General features: G+C 38.0%; 1 protein-coding gene across 1 annotated transcript; it reads left to right on the top strand.

Moving 5' to 3' along the window:
* The first annotated feature begins 4,214 nt into the window (after positions 1 to 4,214).
* On the top strand, positions 4,215 to 16,987 carry cyb5r4 (cytochrome b5 reductase 4). Its single transcript, XM_074684394.1, has 16 exons — positions 4,215 to 4,269; positions 4,551 to 4,675; positions 5,030 to 5,183; positions 6,511 to 6,611; positions 7,638 to 7,722; positions 9,089 to 9,170; positions 9,265 to 9,322; positions 9,511 to 9,604; positions 10,090 to 10,122; positions 10,208 to 10,330; positions 10,507 to 10,647; positions 10,903 to 11,049; positions 11,839 to 11,989; positions 14,541 to 14,627; positions 15,236 to 15,397; positions 16,512 to 16,987. The coding sequence occupies exons 1-16, from the start codon at positions 4,245 to 4,247 to the stop codon at positions 16,564 to 16,566; spliced, it is 1,623 nt and encodes a 540-aa protein (XP_074540495.1). The 5' UTR covers positions 4,215 to 4,244; the 3' UTR covers positions 16,567 to 16,987.
* The last annotated feature ends 1,117 nt before the right edge of the window (positions 16,988 to 18,104 follow it).

The following is an 18,104-nucleotide window of genomic DNA, read 5'->3' as shown; positions in this document are numbered from 1 at the left end:
AAAAGAAACTCTCTTTTAGGCCACTTAAGGTTCAATGTCATCCAGATTTTTTGGTCTGGATTTTACACTGAGTGCACGATTGTTGTATGATGAGTAATTTGATTAAAAATATAATAATAAGACTACAGCCCTATCACTCAGTCCAATGAAGGTCAAACCTGAATATTTATGAAAGTAGAAGTCAGGTTTTGTCTTTGTTGGTAAAACATCTCAGTGTGCAAAATTATTTGGCAAATATTGCTGCACACAACTATTAGGCAACTAAATAAAAACCAATGTCTTCTCATATCATTTGTTTTTGCCGGTTAAATGGAAAAAGATAAACAAAAACTGACATTTTGCAAATAAAAATTTCTAAAATTTTACAATGAAATAATAATAATAAATTTGAAAAAAAATTGGTGACCAATATAGCCACCTGTCTTTTCAATAACTGTCACAAGCCTTCCATTCATGGATCCATATGCATCCAAATCTGTTAATGGTCACATATTTGTGCAGCAGCAAGCAGCCACAGCCCCCTAGACTCTAGACCCTGTTTAGAGAGGTGTACTGTTTTTTTTTTGTTTGTTTGTTTGTTTGTTTTTTTTAATGATAAATCTCCTTTTAAGAGGTCACAAGTTCTCCTTCAGGTTTAAGTCAGGTGAAGAAGTGGGCCATGTCATTTTCCTTTAATCCTAAAGGCCTTCACTGGCAAGCTGTGCATTGTCTGCACAATAATCAGGGTCTTCCTAAAAGATGCAGGCTTTTTCCTGAACCACTGCTTAAAGAAAGCTTCCTCTAAAATCTGTCAGTAGTTCTGTGAGTTGATTTTACATTAATCTTTAACCTGAAAAGTTCCTTCTACCACACCTTAAATGATACCAGTCCATACCATAAACCCACTTCTACCTTGCTGGCATCTGAATCAAAGTGGAGCGTTGTTCTTGCTACTGATCCAACCACAGGTCCAGCCATCTGGTCCATAGAGTCTCTCTCATTTCTTCAGGTAGGTTGGAACAGTCTTGGTAATTCAGTTTATGTGCTTCGTTCACTGGTGGCCAGATTTCAGCCTTCCGTACTTTAGCCATGCCCCTGAGCACTCAACACTTTGTACTTCTGAGAACTCCAGGTAGGTTACAGTTCAGGAATAAGCCAGCACTGGAGGACAATGGGTTCCTTGTAGTTTTATCCTTGATTTTTCATTAACTTTTGGCATTTCATTGCATCTGTCTTTTGACCCTGTTGACTCCTTGCATTCAAATGTTTGATAGTTCTAAGATCACGACTCAATATCTTTGCAAACTCTTTTTCGGCCTAAAGAATTTATTATGCACACCCTGATATTGGGTATCAATTTCCTCAGGTCACACCCTTCCTCATTACCATACACATCACCTGATATGCTCAAATCCAATAAGCACTGAAGTCTATACGACTTGGAGTTGGAAAATAAGCCTAAAAACTGTGATATGATCAAAATACTCCCATGCCTAATAATAATGCAGAAAGTGTAGAGGGAGTTAAACAAGATCATTTGTGTGCAGCCATATTTGGACTTGTTCTGATCTTCTGGATGTTGTAGTCATTTTCCACAGCTAAACCAATGTCACTGCGGTGTTGGATAAACGATGATGCATTTGATATTGCGGAAGACTATGTGATGACTCAAGATACAATGGAAAAATCCCAGGAAATACGGGACACTCATTAAATGCACCTGTGGCATAGTATGTTGTACTTCAGGACAACCGCAGATTTATGTCTTTGTATAAAACCTTTCTGTAAATCTGAAATCAGAATCAAAATCAGAATCAGATTAATTGCCAAGTAGTTTTTGCATCACAAGGTATTTTTATTGGTCTGCTGATGCAAGTTTTAAAACATAAAACAATATAAGTAAAATAATCAAGTTTTATTGAAGAAAACTCATACAATCTATCTCAGATCTTAAAACTTCAACTGTCTGAGCTAAGAATGGATTTACAGCATTGGGCTGACCAGTACAGTGTATCAGTGAATTTCTTCTCCACAGTCTATAGCAGCCCTCAGTGATTGCCCCCTGGTTAAAAATAAAGATATGAACTTTATATATCAATTAGGTAGATAGGTCTCTGGTATTTACGATAACCAGAAATTTAATTTAAAAAAGGCTTGCTTGTTTTTAGTGTGTGTAGTCTCGTCTTCTAATGCAAATTGAATACTGGAAAAAAAAAGAACATAAGGGGAGGAAACTATCTGTAAAGCAAAATGTCTTTTACATTATCCTCTTTGTGTCTTTATCATTCTTTTTCCTTGTCGTCGTTTTTTTCAATAGAACGTGTCGACATAGTGTAGATATCTACGGATCAGATACGAAATAACCTCTTCTTTAACTTCTATTAACTTCACTCAAAAGCTTGCAGGTTAATCCTTACAGGGAGCACATGGAACTTTATTTTGAAGTGCTCCAATCCTCTTAGCAGTTAAGCCTTTCAAAGTAAACCTTCCTGATGAGAGTCCGAGGTCCTCTGTGTTTCTCAGACACAACCACAACATGCGATACTGCAAACCAGTTCATCAAAATGTCAGATGAAACCCAGACGGATTCAGAAGAAGAGGATGATGATGATATCGACGAGAGAGGATCAAGAACTGGACGAAATAGTTCTTCTTTTTTCTACAGTTTAGTGGCAGGTGGGTGATTTGCATTTTTGTGCCCATTTAAATAAAAAGCCTTGTAGGTACTAATAATATAAAAAAATGTTCGCCGTTTAAAGTAACTCATTACAAAACCTCAAGCACCTTGCGTTTGTCGTTCCTCTGTTTATAGTTGCAATCTATAATGTAAACACTAGAGGGCGACCAAACGCAGCTTTTTTTTTTCTTTCTTTTTTTTAATCTTAAAATCTTAAAATTGTTTTTTGACCAACTGTGTGGCTCGAAAATGAAAGAAATGTTTATCCACATTTGTAAAAAATAAAATAAGATAAAATAAAATAAAATAAAATAAATTAATAATAATAATAATAATAATAATAATAATAATAATAATAATAATAATTATAACAATAATAATAATAATAATAGGTCTATTAATAGAGAAAAAAAAAAACAATAATTGGAATCCAAGGGTGGATGTAAAATGGCAATTCTGAAAGCATCCTTTTTAAGGATTTCTCTTATTTTCATAATTCATTTTCAGTCAAGGGCACAGGCTCATCATACATGTTGCACCTGATTTATTAAACTCAACGCACTTCCACAATATTTTATAGTTCAAACAAAAAAATAATTATTGACGCCATAGAAAAGCACCACAACAACCCTAACTGCCAATTTAAGAACTGCCAATTCTAGACAAAAAATGCTGTAATAAATGGACAAGGGACAATTGAAGTAAAATAGTAGGCCCAGGTGGACGGAATAGAATGGTATTTTTTGTATATTTGATTTAAAATATCAATTAAAAAAATTTAAAAAAATAATGAATCTAACATTCCTCTTACTACCTGACACAAAATAACACACTAAAAATAATGAACAGCATTTATACCTTTACAAAGTTGCATTGTTGCCCCATTTTAAATCTGAAGACAATTTATGCTTCTTTTGCAAAAAATTACATTGAGTCCACTGACCATGTTTTTTTTTCATGCCAAAATATACATAATTTTGGACTGCTGTCTGTGAATGGTAAAATAGATAAATAAATAAATAAATAAATAAAAATCCTTTCCAGATAGGGCGTGATGTTAAAAATAAAACAAATTCTTCTATTTTCCAAATTTTTAACAGGACCATGAATTTTCCATCGAACTTTCCATCGAACTTTGTTGTTTTACTAAATAAATTTCATGTGTACCTTTTATAACTGAAAATAATGAAATGATGAAAAAAGCACAAAAATAACACATTTTTCTCTTGCTAGATCTTATTATTATTATTATTATTATTATTATTATTATTATTATTATTATTATTATTATTATTATTATTATTATTTTATATTTAACTTAACTTTAACTTAACTTCACTTACCTTTTTATGTTTTGTTCTTAGATCTCAAACAACAACTAATCCATTCAAAAGTTCTCCATCTCGCAATCTCTCTGCAAATAAATAACTTATTATAGGTCAATTTGTACCTATGGTTTGTTTTGGTTATTTAAAAGTAAAAAAAAATAAAATTATAATAATAATAAAAAATAAAAGCTTGTCGCAGACCGATGACGTAATTTGTTGACGTTTTCGTCAAACTTTGCGACTGTCAGTGTAGTCTTTTCATGAAGCGGAACCACTCCGACAGAAGTAAGCCCATAATTCCCCGTTAGCGGTCATTGGATTTAATTATTGACTGATGTATCAACACAGATAACGTTACTGTTATGATTGAGCGTTATTTCGTGAGGCATTGGAGAAGAGGTTAACACGTATGGAGTATGGATCATTAGCTTAGCCACTGAGCTAAGCAGCATTGCCTAACACAGTTTCATCAACGATGTTTCACAACAAGGAAGGAGCTCACTTCAATGACACCTAGCAACCAGCGGTTCATGTGTAGTTTCATTAAACCTCCGCTTCTTAAGTAGGTTTTCTCAGAAACTGGGGCTGCTTCCGAAGCGTTCAGACCATGTTGAACATACCGACCCAGGCGTTCCCAGCACCGGGCTCCCAGCAGCGGGTGGCTCCGTCCGGACAGTCCGGGAGAAACAAGGTAACACCTGGAAACCCCAACCCTGATTTATAGGGAGAATACTGAGCGCTTGTATGGACTTCACAGTTTTTACTTACCTTACAATGACTGCAGTCTAGTTGGTGTACACAAATACACGATTAATTAAGGATAATACAAGCCCTGTAAACATTAAGCAGGGAGTTAAAGGCAAATAAGTCAACTGTTAGCATTTATTAATGTGGATAATCAAATGTTGCAGTAACAACTGTTTAAAGTGCTGTTGTTGGCATTACCATGTCTCAAACTTCACCACATAGTTTCAATCCACTAACTTTGTATTTCAATGAACAATCCTTCCTTTGTTTCATGACTGTGCTGTTCCCTAATCTGTAGGTGGCCTTAAAGCCAGGTCACAGTCTGATGGACTGGATCCGCTTTGCTAAGAGCGGAAAGGATCTGACCGGGCTCAGGGGACGCTTGATTGAAGTAACCCAGGAAGAGCTGCAGAAACACAACACAAGAGAGGACTGCTGGACCTGCATACGAGGTGATGGAGCCTGTTAGAGAGTCTGACAGGAGGCAGAGTTTACTGTGACCTATACTGACAAACAACCTTCATGGTGTCAGCACTTCTGAGTTGTGGTCTCAGAGTTTCCAGATGATTGTGGGAAAATATACTGAAATATCGTTGACTGGGAGGAGATTGTATAGTTTTTTTAATATATTATATCACTTGTACTTGGCACATCATTTCAGACTGGCAATAGGTTAACTATGTGATGGCAGCAAAGCATGGAAACTTGGGTTTATGCTGTCATTGCATTCAAACAGACTGTGAGCATTGAGACTGTCAGCCGTGCCATCTTTTATACTTAAAATTCAGATCTACATAAAATGAAAACTTTTTATCATTGAAGTGCTTAGGTAAATTGTTAATTCACACATAAACAAAGCAAAGCAAACACAGACAGTTTCACATTTGGGAATTGTGACTTGAAAATAATGAGAACCACTGCCATAGAGGACACTTACTGTCAGCTTGAGGATACTTTATCCCACTCTGCCAAAATGGATTGCAAAGAGGGACCCTCCCACCTCTCAAGTCCACTGAACCAAAGCAGTGAGCTCTCAGAGATTAAAACGTCACCGACAGGTTTTCAGCAAAAGTATGCAAACATTATATCTATATTTACCTTAAAAACTGTGTTATTGGTATTGAAGCCATGCATATACTGTTTGTAAACATCAGCTTTGTATTTCACTTTCATAAATTTTGTCTGACAGTTGATAACAGATATAAACTCAATTCAGCAGGGATATTCCAGCTTTCCCCCTTTGAGGACATATTCTTACATTTTTACATTCTGTAGCGAAATCCCTCAAATTTCTGAGTGTCAAAAGATTGCATTACATCCTTTGGAAATGTATTTTAAGTCTGTATATAACTTGCTATTCAAGATATAGTCAACTTTGTAACCTGTAAAGTAAAACAAAAAAATAATAACACTGCAAAGAGAGAACATTTACATCAAAACAAACTATTTACAATCTTTTATCGTTTATAGTGCATTTTTACAAATCCATCACTGCAAATAAAAAGCGCTCTGAGACATGATAAAAGTGTGAAATTTTGGTGTAGCCCCCTGGATTTCATATACAAAAAGAATGATCAATTTATCCCACCTGCTTTCAAATCTACCGCACATCAGAAATTAATATGCAAACCGTACTGCTGTGCTAAGCTGGGCCTTTTGCCTCTGATAATGTGCCAGGCTTAAAATATGGGACAAAAATAAAGGACTAGTTCACTTTTTGTCATAAATCAACCTCAATTGACACAATTCTCAAGCTGTGTTTTTCTTTTTTTCCCCCAGGAATGGTCTACAATGTGACGCCTTACATGGACTATCACCCTGGTGGAGAGGAGGAGCTGATGAAGGCAGCAGGGATAGACGGCACTGAATTATTTGATCAGGTAGGAAAGTGGAGAGTAGAGGTAGTGGTGAAGGTGTATTTGAATGGCTTCAAAATGCTTTAATATGGTTCTTAAAAGACACAGAATATTTTGTAGGAATGAAAATTATCTGAGTTTTCATTTGGTGAAAATCTATTAAGTGTGAATTTGGCTGTAGTTTATAGTCAAAACAGAACGTTTGCACTGTAAACATCCGGTGTCCTTGACTCATTGGAAATGCAAACTAATCAGTTTGTCAAATTTTATTTTTAGAGCGCTTTTAATGACAACAGTATAAGATAACGGTACCTTACATTAACAAAAGTAATTTATAAATCAAGTTTAAACATACAAGTTGTCTTGGGCAGATAAGTTTTAGTTATCTTCACTGATTGTTCTTATACTGCAGTGTTTTATTTTCCCTTTATATATATTGAAAAAAAGTATTGTCTGATTGTTTAGTGTGATGGGTAGATGAGGCCTCATTAATCATTGCTGCACATTACCCAAACTGTAAAGCTATTGTGTCACTTTTGCTCAATACTGCCACCTGCTGGATCTCAAATATCATTGCAGGCACAGACTCAACTGGCATACTAATTCAATGATCTAGAATATACAATAAAATTATTTGAGGTATTGTATTTTATATGGTATATTTTATTATTTTATATTGTAATCTAAAGAAAATCTGCCGTTATGTGATCAAAATGGTCCCAAACAGCAGACACCTTACTTCAGGCTCTGTATCACAGTGACTTGAGAAAAAGTATACTACTTCAAAAGATCTGATATTGTTTTGGAAGAGGCGCATCCCATTGACAGATGCACTCTTTATAAACACAGTTTGGCACCTCAGTGACAGGCAAAATTTTTCCCCTGACACCAACACGGGGCTTTACTCTATGAACTTCACACCTGTGCCGAGGCATCGGTGTTGCCAGACCCATCCCTATTTTTGCACTTTAAAAAACTAAACTCATATTAAAAGTAGTTTATAAAGGTTTTTTTTTTCTCCTCTTGTAACGCGCTGCTGTTTGGGTACAGGTTCATCGGTGGGTGAACTATGAGTCCATGTTGAAAGAGTGCCTTGTTGGTAGGATGGCTACTAAAGTCCCCACAGCTGTAAAAGGTACACACACACACATACACACATACAGGTAATTTTTTTCTAACGTTTCTGTTGTTTACTTCTTTGAAGAGAGCAGAAAAATGTTTCAGCTGAAAAAACACAGTAATGTGAAGCACTAACTAAGGTTTTCTCTCCAGTCTAGTTTTTTGCTCGTATTGTACATCACTCTTATGAGGTTATATTTGTGCCACCAGAAACTGAATTTAGATTAAAACATTGAATTTGAAAAGCATGATGTGTAATGGAAATTTAATGTTTTGAAAATGTTTTTTTTTCTATTGAATTCATTTTTTAACTGAATTTGAAACTGTATTTTAGCTATGAAAATTCAACTCTTTTTAAACTTTAAATTCAAAAACACAAAATTCAATTTCAATTCACAAAAGGCAAGTTCAGTTTTACAATGTAATTTCAAATCAGAGCGGCATGACCATTACGTCACCTTGTGCCTATTAGGGAGATTGCTCGAGTAATATTGTGCCAGATGTTTGCTCTGACTTAAGGGTCGTGTGTTTTCATTCATTTCTATACGGGCGGGTGTTTAAGCCTATCCCAGCTGTCACTGGGCGAGAGGCAGTACCAGTCGCCAGTTGATCACAGGGTAACATAGTAGACAGACAACCGTGTGTATGTGATTTCAAACCTGATTAATCAGCCGCTGGTCTTCAGCCATCATGAACTGACAATTGTCCTGCTTAGGGGAGAAGGAGTACAGCTAGACACAACACAGGAGAGTCCACAGACGTGTAGAGAGTGTCTGTGAATCTGTGCTAGATTAGTCTCCCTTACAGGCACATGGTGACGTAATGGTCATGTCGCTCTGAATTGAAGTTGAATTGTAAAACTGAAAATTCAGTTTCTAGTGGCACAAATATAACCTCATACACTTTGGACAATTCCATTTTCTAAATGAAAATGTAGAAGTGTAGAATTATAGGGTTTATTGAAAAACTTATAAGAACTACCAGCTATCTTCTGTTTAGCCACCCTCTTCACTCTAATCTCAAGACCCTTTCATTTTGGTTGAATGTTCTGAGAGTGTAAGTTGGTCGCAGCTGCTGAAAAAAAAACAAACATTAACATTACTTAACAATGTTACCACTACACACAAACAAATTGCAAGTGTAGGGTTGAGTTGTCTAACAGAGGGGAAAAAAGGGGGCCATTCTGCTGAGTCTGTGTTATTTGTATCCCCAGGAAATCAAATGTATAAATACATAACAACTATTAACTTGTGTTAAACCAAGTGTCCTTAACGCAAAAAAATGTATTTTACAGTTAAAAGCATCATGTTGACTAACTGCAAAGTGTTTAAGCTTAAACAGAACTTATATGTGAGATTGAGTGTTTTTTTCTTGTTTTGCAGCTATCATCCCTCCTCCACCACCTACAAGTCTGGCCCCGCCTGTCTCAGTGGCTCCTCCCCCGGAAAAAGACTCTCGGCCTCGGTACAAACATTTCAAAAACAAACTGTTTGGTGCAGATGTGAAGTTTGATCTCTGTCAGTAACATTATTACCACCCTGTTTTTTTATCCATGCAGGTACGACTGGTTCCAAACAGATGCCACTGTTCATCTTGTGATTTACGCTAAAAGAAAGGTAAACACTCATCTTAATTAGCAGTGATGGGTAGATGAGGCGTCTGAAGCCTGTTTGCTCACAGTGGAAACGCTCTGAAGCCTGGACCCTCGCTCAAAGCAGTCTGCTCTGATAGATGAGCATTTGATTGAGTAACTACCGAGGTGTCTCCACCAGAAGTTGAGATGACATATTTGTGTCTCTGTCAGATCCCCAGCTCTGGCTGTACCATGGCCGACCTGGAGGCTGGTGTTCTGAGACTCGAGGTGCTGCTTGGGAAAATGTCCTACATGATACATTTACGTGAGTAAACATAAACAAGTCACATGTAAATAAAGCACATGCAGCTTTCTCTTCGCTTTCTGTGCTTCTCCTTTTGTATGATCCTGTACATGGCCGATACATAGCAGGGATGAGAATTTCAGGCTAAAGCGTTTTCCAATATGCGCCTTCCAAAATCAGAAGAGAGAGATCTTGTGCGATTTGTCTTCAGTATACTCAAGTGTGTGCTCTCTGAATCTGTGAAGGTTTGAAGAATTCTGTAATGTGTGCCAGCCTTAAGTCAAATACTTTTCAGAAAGCTAAAACCCCTTTTCTCTGAAGGAGATTCACTGAGCTCTGTGAGAAGCTTTGGACACCATCAATTAATCTCTTCCCTTCAAATTTTACTGCAGCAGCCTTAGTGTCTTAGTATCCTAGGTTTGCTATAGGAAAACTAACAGATATTACCTCTAACAGATGACTGAGAAACTGAAATATACTGATGCTCATGTGATTATCTCTGCCAGGCCTAGCTGACGAAGTGGAGGGAAACATTTCTGGTAAGACAGCCCCTTAATGGATGCTTTAAATTTTGCACAATCAGAGAATAATCCTGTTCTAATTCTCAGTCTGTCGTTTCTTTAGTCCACACGTCGTTCTCTGTGGGAAAAATCCAGATCACCATTCGCAAACAGGCCAAGGGAAAATGGACAAGTTTAGGAGAAGCACTGGAATCTCACAACACATTTGTACGAAAAAAAGACAGAGGTGAGATCAGAGATGAAAGAAATGATTAAACTGACTACATCTTTTTAATCTATTATTTCTCTCCTGGTATTTGGACATTGATGATTGATCTTGTGTAGCTCTTTTGCTCACATAAACTGAAAGTCAATTTGTTCAAGATGTCTTCATTTTAAAGTCCATGATCTTTCTTTTCCCAGCCCTCTATTATCGAGAATGTGTGTTAGTTTCTAAGACTGAGGTGAACCACAACACGTACGTGTTCAGATTACAACTTCCACGAGGGTCAGTCAGACATCTGCCAGTCGGACAACATGTCTACCTCAAAGCAAACATTCAAGGTAAGAGACAAAGCACTCAGGCTGAAATGAGTCCTCTGTAACTTTGATCCAAACATATTTTTCAACTATGTTCTTTAGTGTTGAATAAAAGAAGAAATGTACCCGCAGTGCTCACCATGTGGTGCACAGAAAGTCTGAACAGTAAAAAAGGAGTTTTTTTGTGTCTTTTAATGCTGCAGTGTATATAACCAGTTGAGAATCCTCGTCAGAGCTCTAGATAAAGTTTTGATCATAATTATTTTGGTCTTCATTCAGACACAGAGGTCGTGAGGCCGTACACTCCAATAGATCAGAGTCTGTCGCCATCCTCCAGCAAGTCCTCACAGGATCCAGACCTCTACCTCATGATCAAAGTTTACCCTGACGGGGTTTTAACCCCTCATGTCAACAACCTGCAGATTGGTGAGTAACAAGCTCAAAGTTAAGGAAGAATAGCAGTCACAGAGAAAGCAGAAACTGGGTTTGAATGAAGTAGAGTATTGAGCAGATAAATCTCTGACAGTGAGCTGATGATAAGTTTTTGTTCTGTCTGCTCAGCCTAGGCCCTAGTTTCTAAAAAATAAAGATCCAGAAACTCCTGCTTTGTCCCTCTTATAGCACCCATCAGCTCCGTTTGATTGAGAGGGGTCTAGAAGCAGACCTCCACTCTCAGCGAACTCTCTTGGAGACTCCCCTCCTTTACTGACAGAAGGAAGTGATGTCAGGATATGAAGTTTACAACAAGTTAACCATTAAATAAATATGTAATTGGTCAGTGGATCTGGATATCTCTGGTCATATTTAAGTAAAAATGAGTTAAAACCACGTCATCTGAAGTCCAATCATTGTTTTGTTATCTGTCGACTGAAGTAGGCCATCTAGTGTCCTGAAGTGGGTATAGCACACATGAGCCTGCACCAAACTTTCTTTTCTCTGCCTGTTGGAGAACATTTGACTGTTTGCATTTAAACCACAAGTGTCTACCCAATGTAACTTTGAAGGCAACTTTTATTTTGAATTTTTTTACTTCACATCCTGACGTCACCTCCTTCTGACAGTGGAGGAGTGGTGCCTTCAGGAGAGTGGGCTGAGAGCGGAGGTCTGCAGCCTTTTGATTCCTGCTCTCTAACTCAGGATGTTTATACTCTCACTGCCGTTTCTTCTGTTGTCTTTGACACAAGTTTCTGTTCATGCATCTGCTCTTACTCCTAGGTGATCACATATCTGTCAGTGGTCCAGAGGGAGCCTTTAGTCTCCGCCCTCTTCGTGATGTCACACACCTTTACCTGTTAGCAGCAGGTACAGGGTTCACGCCCATGGCTCGTCTCATTCAGGTGGCGCTGCAGGACTTCGACTCAATCAGGTAGAAATGCTCTATAAACCCAAATCACATCAAGGGGAAGAAGAGTTTGTTGACTGAGTTGCTTTGTTAATGGTCATAAGATATTTTTCTGTCTTAGTTGTTCTTGTGTTATTTAATGTTTTCAGATAAGAAACTTTGAACTTTTGCCAAACATTTAAAAAATCAGTCCCTTAAAATCTGGTAGGATATCAGCATCGCTCGTATCATAATCTGTAAATACAGTTTATACGAGAAAAGGCTGAATCTGTACTCAGGGGTCTGGGTTTTTAGAATAACAGGTAATCTGAAAAGTATTGACATCACATAGCAGGCTTTGGAATCAGCAGCAGAAACTGTATGTATGGACAGTGGTGCTGTAGGTGCTGGCTCCTTCAAAGGCTGCAGACCCTGGATTCACACACACATTTAAAATAAAGAATCGTGGTGGTTGCCTGTTTTGGTTGAATGGCTTAAAAGGCAAAACTTAATTCATGAAATGTTTCTGTTGGAGAGGGTTGTTTTATTGAGAGTTTTTAATGATGTCCTCTTGGCTAATGACTTTACTGAACATGTAATTCTTGTTAAGTTGGACATAACTGCAGCTTTTGATTGTGTGGACCACAAAACCCTTTTGGCTCAGCTACACCACCTAGTGGGTATCTGTGGTACTGCACTGGAGCAAATTGTACCTGGCTGATAAAAGTACAGGGGTCAAATTTAGGGCCCCTGCTTTTATGTTTTGCCTTTTTATTGGAGTGCAGAAGGCGGAGCTCATTACTCCCATCCTGGCGTCCCTCCACTGGCTGTCGGTGCATTTCAGAGTCCATTTTAAGGCTCTTTGATTTGTTTTTAAATCTTTAAATGGCCTGGCCCGACCAGGTATTGGTGTCTTTTACATTTAAAACAACATGGTACCGATGCCTGGTACCTGGCAATTGATATCCGTACTCAGCTGTACCAATTTTCAGTACTTTTTTATGTGTTTGCGTGGTAATGAATATCAATTTGTTTGGTAATAAAATTTTAAAGTTTTTCAAGTTAACATTTTTTTTTCAATACATAACCTTGCAATGCTGTGTTCATGTCCATTTTGGAAAATTACCTACTCTTCCACTCCCTCACAGTCACAAGGATGCATTTAGGTACCTAAACATGGCACTGTTTGATTTTACATGGTTTGGTACTTAAAGGGACAGTTCAGTTTTTTTGAAGTGGGGTTGTATGAGCTCTATGTGACCACTAAGGACATTAGATACAGTAGAAAGTTGTCTCCTCTCCCTCAGTAAGACACAGACTGTAATCGATGGTGACGAGGAAATAGACGCTAACAGGGACAGAGGGTACCAAATTCAAAGGCTATTTTCTCTGCCTACAAGAACTAAAATCAAATAGTAATACCACAGTTTAAGAGTACGCTACATAGAATATTTTTTAAGTGCATTAAGTCTTCGGGAATATAAACATTTATCCGGACCTAACTAACTGGTCATGTGTCCTTCCGCGCAGCGCTAGTGCGCTCCGTCCCCCCTCCTCCTTTCAGCTGTAGGGAATGTAAACAAGCTATGCTTCGGGCTCCGGTTACAGACTGATCAACATTGGACACTGGTGGGAGACTGATCGATATCGGATTGTTATTTGACAAGCTTAATAGTCACTCATTTTGAATTTCCTACGCTGCCGCACAATCCTTAGAGTACAAACAGAAGAATTACGATACTTGATCAAACTTACAAGAGGCTACAACCGGCGCCTGAAGCGTAGCTTGTTTACATTCCCTACAGCTGAAAGGAGGAGGGGGGACGGAGCGCACTAGCGCTGGGCGGAAGGATACATGACCAGTTAGTTAGGTCCGGATAAATGTTTATATATCCGAAAACTTAATGCACTTAAAAAATATTTCATGTAGCGTACTCTTAGACTGTGGTATTACTTTTTGATTGTAGTTCTTGTAGGCAGAGAAAATAGCCTTTGAATTTGGTACGGTCTCTCCCTGTTAGCGCCTATTTCCTCGTCACCATCGATTAAAGTTTGTGTCTTACTGAGGGAGAGGAGACACCTTTCTACTGTATCTAATGTCCTCAGTGGTCACATAGAGCTCATACAACCTAGTGCTGCACGATTTGGGGAAAAAGTGTGATTTGCGATTAGGTGGACAATATTGCGATTGCGATTGTGCTTGCGATTTAATAAAAAAAGTTGTGTCATGATGAGTCTACAGACTTGCTTGGTTATCATGGAGAAAAATCTGAATTGCATGTGCTGACATTGCGATTGCGATAATCGTGCAGCCCTAATACAACCCCACTTCAAAAAAACTGAACTGTCCCTTTAATAATACGGATGGAATTTGGTTGGTACCTAATTTGGTACCCATCCCCAGCCCCCCATACTAGCTGTGCTTTCAGGCCTGCTGCTCCTGGAGGTGCTGAGGTCAAAACAGAAGCTCAGAGCCCCCCCCCAGTTCTATTTTTATTTTTGTATAGTTTGGTTTTATTTGTTGATTTTATTGTTCATTCATTGTTTTAAGAACAATAATTTTAGGGTTTATTTTTTTCTGTTTGTGTGTCCTCAGACAAACCAAGCTGCTCTTTTTTAACCGGAGAGAGGAGGACATCCTGTGGCACAGTGAGCTGGATGAACTGGCTGCTAACACTGAGAGGTAATGAAGATGTGCGTTTCTGTTTATCCCTTTATTGTTTTTGTCTCTTATGTGATATTTAATCAATTTGGAGTGTGAAAAGTCAGTGCCTGTAAGGAAAACTCAATGATCCCCACGGGCAGATGCAAGCAGAGGCAAACAGACAAGCAGACGAGATGAAGACTGACAAAGACAGAGCTGTCTGTTATTTTTAGGAGTGAAAGAAGTTTGTTAATATTTCCTCACAAGTGTTAGATCTTTTTCTAACCACAGACAGGCTTATCTGAAACCACAGGATGCCTTTTATGAAGAAAGATATTTTACCTCACAGGACAAAGGAGCTACTTTGCTGCTTCTGCTCCTCCCAGTCAGTTTGTTTGTGTTCCTGTGCCGAAGCTTAAAGATGAAACACAGAAATGACTAAGTATCTGTGTGAGGCAGCAGAGGACAAACCCTCTGGTCACTCTGCCAGGAAATATGACACCTTCCTTTCTTCAGAGGAGTCAGGGATGGCTCTGAAGAAAGCTGTAAAACATTATTCACCCAAGTTGTGTTGAGTTTTAGTGTGCCACATCTGGACTTTTCTTGAAGTCTTCAGAATAAGACTTCATGTAGTTTGTGTGTGTCAGGTTTCAGGTGGAGTACGTCCTCTCTGAGCCCTCTGAGAGCTGGACCGGCAGGAGAGGTCGCGTGGATGAGTCCATGCTGAAGGATTTCCTCCACAGACCAGACGGCTCGAAATGCTACGTGTGTGTGTGTGGCCCCACTGCCTTCACAGAGCTCACCATGGGGTGTGTAAAACTTAATTATACAACTAAATCACATCGTCCTCATGATCTAAAAAAAGGAGCATCTCAAAGGATGTCTCTGTTGACTTCTGTTTTCAGGTTTGGCAACATTTCCTGCCAGCTTAGATTGAATTTTTAGCCCATTGTACTGCGATGAACTGAATATGAAAAAAAGATTTATTTCCCCTGAAACACGCCTGAATGAGAACAATCTTCTCAAATTCAAATAGTTTCTGATGCCTGTAATCCTCATCAACAGCAGACATCACCCCCTATTGTTCAAACACTCGATAAACGTTTGTGAACTCAGGAAGAGTTTCTAGAGTTTTGATGATAAATTTGTCCCATTCTTGCCTGATATACAGCAGGTAAAATAAGTATCAAAGGCATCACTGGGTTTTTTCTCAGTAAATGTATTTTTTAATGTTGACCCAGCAAATTTCAGGATGAAATGTTTTATTACATGATAATTACATAATAAATTTACAATTACAAAAAAAATTGCAAATTTTCCAAATGTTTGAAATTCCAAAGATTTTTGAGAATTTTTGCAAAATGGCATGTCAGAATGTTTCTTTTTTGCAAAATTTTGGACATTTCAAAATTGAATTTTTTTGTATTTTTTTTTATAATTCAATTATTGTTGAATTCTTTCTTTAATTTTTTAAAATTTCAAAATGGTTTTAAAATTTTTGAAAATGTATTCAAAATGAAAGAACTAAGACATTTCATAAATTCAAAGAACTTCTCATTTGGATTATTTTTCCTTAAATTTTGTTGTGTATAGAATTGTATACACTTTACTGTGAAGGTTAAGTAGATTTAGTTGCTTTAGTGAATGACTTTAACCCAGGTAAGCTGAGGTTAAAACAGCTCCTATGAAAGTAAAGGTTGCAGACCCTTGCTCTAGATACGCCTTACAATCAGAATTTATTTTGTAAAAAAAGTACTTCTGTCATGTGTGGGATGAAATGTACACACATCTAATTTATCCCAGAGTGAAGAAAATTTGCATTTACATTTGAATTTATTACAGTGTTATTACAGTATTTCAGTGTCCTCTCTACAGTCAGTATACGTTTAGTCACTGAGTTCTCATCTGGTGTCTCTGTTTCAGGTTGTTGAAGCAGCAGGGCTTCAAAGAGGAGGAGCTCCACGCTTTCCAGGGCTGAAGATGTCTGCCTCAACATGACTGAAACTGCTGAGACTGAGTGTGCCTGTCTGAGAGAGTCTGAAGTAATTTATATACTTGTGTTTGTGAAGAATGGGAGGAAAACTGTTTTTCTATGCACTGAGGATCTGATGATGCTGATGGCAGACACAAAAACACAGCAGGTTTTTATCATGAGCTGTGTGGAAAATCACAATGCAGTAAGATGGTTTGGACTGTGTCTGGAACTGAATTAAAGGTGTATGCTGGTATTTTTACAAGTTGGCATCAGCAGTCAGCCATGACAGTGACAGTCGGAGCAGCAACATGTTAGAATTTGCTGGATGAATGCTAACACTGATAGAAAGAGACATATCTTTTGATTTGGGGAAGGAGAGGTGACTAAAGCCCATATCCTGTCAGTGCAGCATCACTGTGGTAGACCTTTTTAAATCACTTACAGCCCTCACACAACTCTTTTCTGTGCCTCCAGACTCCACTGAAATAACATGTAATCACAGTGACTGTTTGGTAAGATGGATGTAGTCTCGGTGACATCACGTATTTATTTCTTATACAGAGTTTTGAAGCCTATCGTCATCAGATGCCATATAAGAAATGTTGAACTCAACTTAGCTTCATTTGAGTTAGGCCTTTAGCCTCTTAGCAGGCAGCTACAGGATGCCCATGTTATGCCCTGTCCAGGGGTGGCCAGGACACAACATGTTGAAGCCCATTTCCTTCAGATCCCAAGCAGCCACCAAGACAAAAAAAATGGTTTCAGCAAAAAAAATAAGTGGTATGTTATTTACAAAAAGAAAAAGCGAAAACTCACAATAACAGAAACCATATGAAAAATACATCTGGGTGAAAACTCATTCAGCTAAACGAACTCAAAAGCAGCTCTAATAATGAACTAAGGTAATCAAACTAAAACAGGAATCAAGTTATGGTTTCACTAAATGATTATTACAAGAGTATTAAAAAAAAACCTTAATGTTCATCCTTATATGAACCCCAAACTAATCTAAAAAAAAAGGCTAAATCTTTAAGAAAAGAAGCACATGGTGCGGCTGGTTGGATGTGAGGGAGATCGAGGTCCCCTTTGTGAGGTGCTGACAACACTGGACTGGTAAAGTAGGGGGTCACCGTCCACTGTAACCCATCACCAGGCTACCTCAGTCATAACTCCCACCTGTCACACGTCAGCCATGTCCTTAAAGGGGTGAAAGTTGAAGGTTTAATCAGAAATAACAACAAAAATACAGAAATAAAAAGTTACAAAAGAAATTTACCCCCGTATAATGCACACCCAATCCCCACTCCCACCCGGTTTCCTGCTCTTTCTCTCTAGGTCTGGCTCTTAGAGTTAAAATCTGTTACAGCTGTGATATCTTCCTGGACAAATCCAACAGTTACTTTCAGAGCCTGCAACATGTTAAAAAAATACCTGGATTACCCTTTAATTGAGTTCAGGAGAGGTGTGAGCTGAAACATTGTAAAGTCATGTGTATTAAAGAAGTTATATTATTCTGCTATGAAATGAATGAATGAATGATG

This window comes from Halichoeres trimaculatus, unplaced genomic scaffold (genome assembly GCF_033239565.1).
Source record: "Halichoeres trimaculatus isolate MK-OKI-2021-1 unplaced genomic scaffold, fHalTri1.1 fHalTri1_scaffold_12, whole genome shotgun sequence".
NCBI classification, from domain to species: Eukaryota; Metazoa; Chordata; class Actinopteri; order Labriformes; family Labridae; genus Halichoeres; species Halichoeres trimaculatus.
Note: the sequence above shows the minus strand (reverse complement) of the source record. Positions and strands in the feature narration are given on the sequence as shown.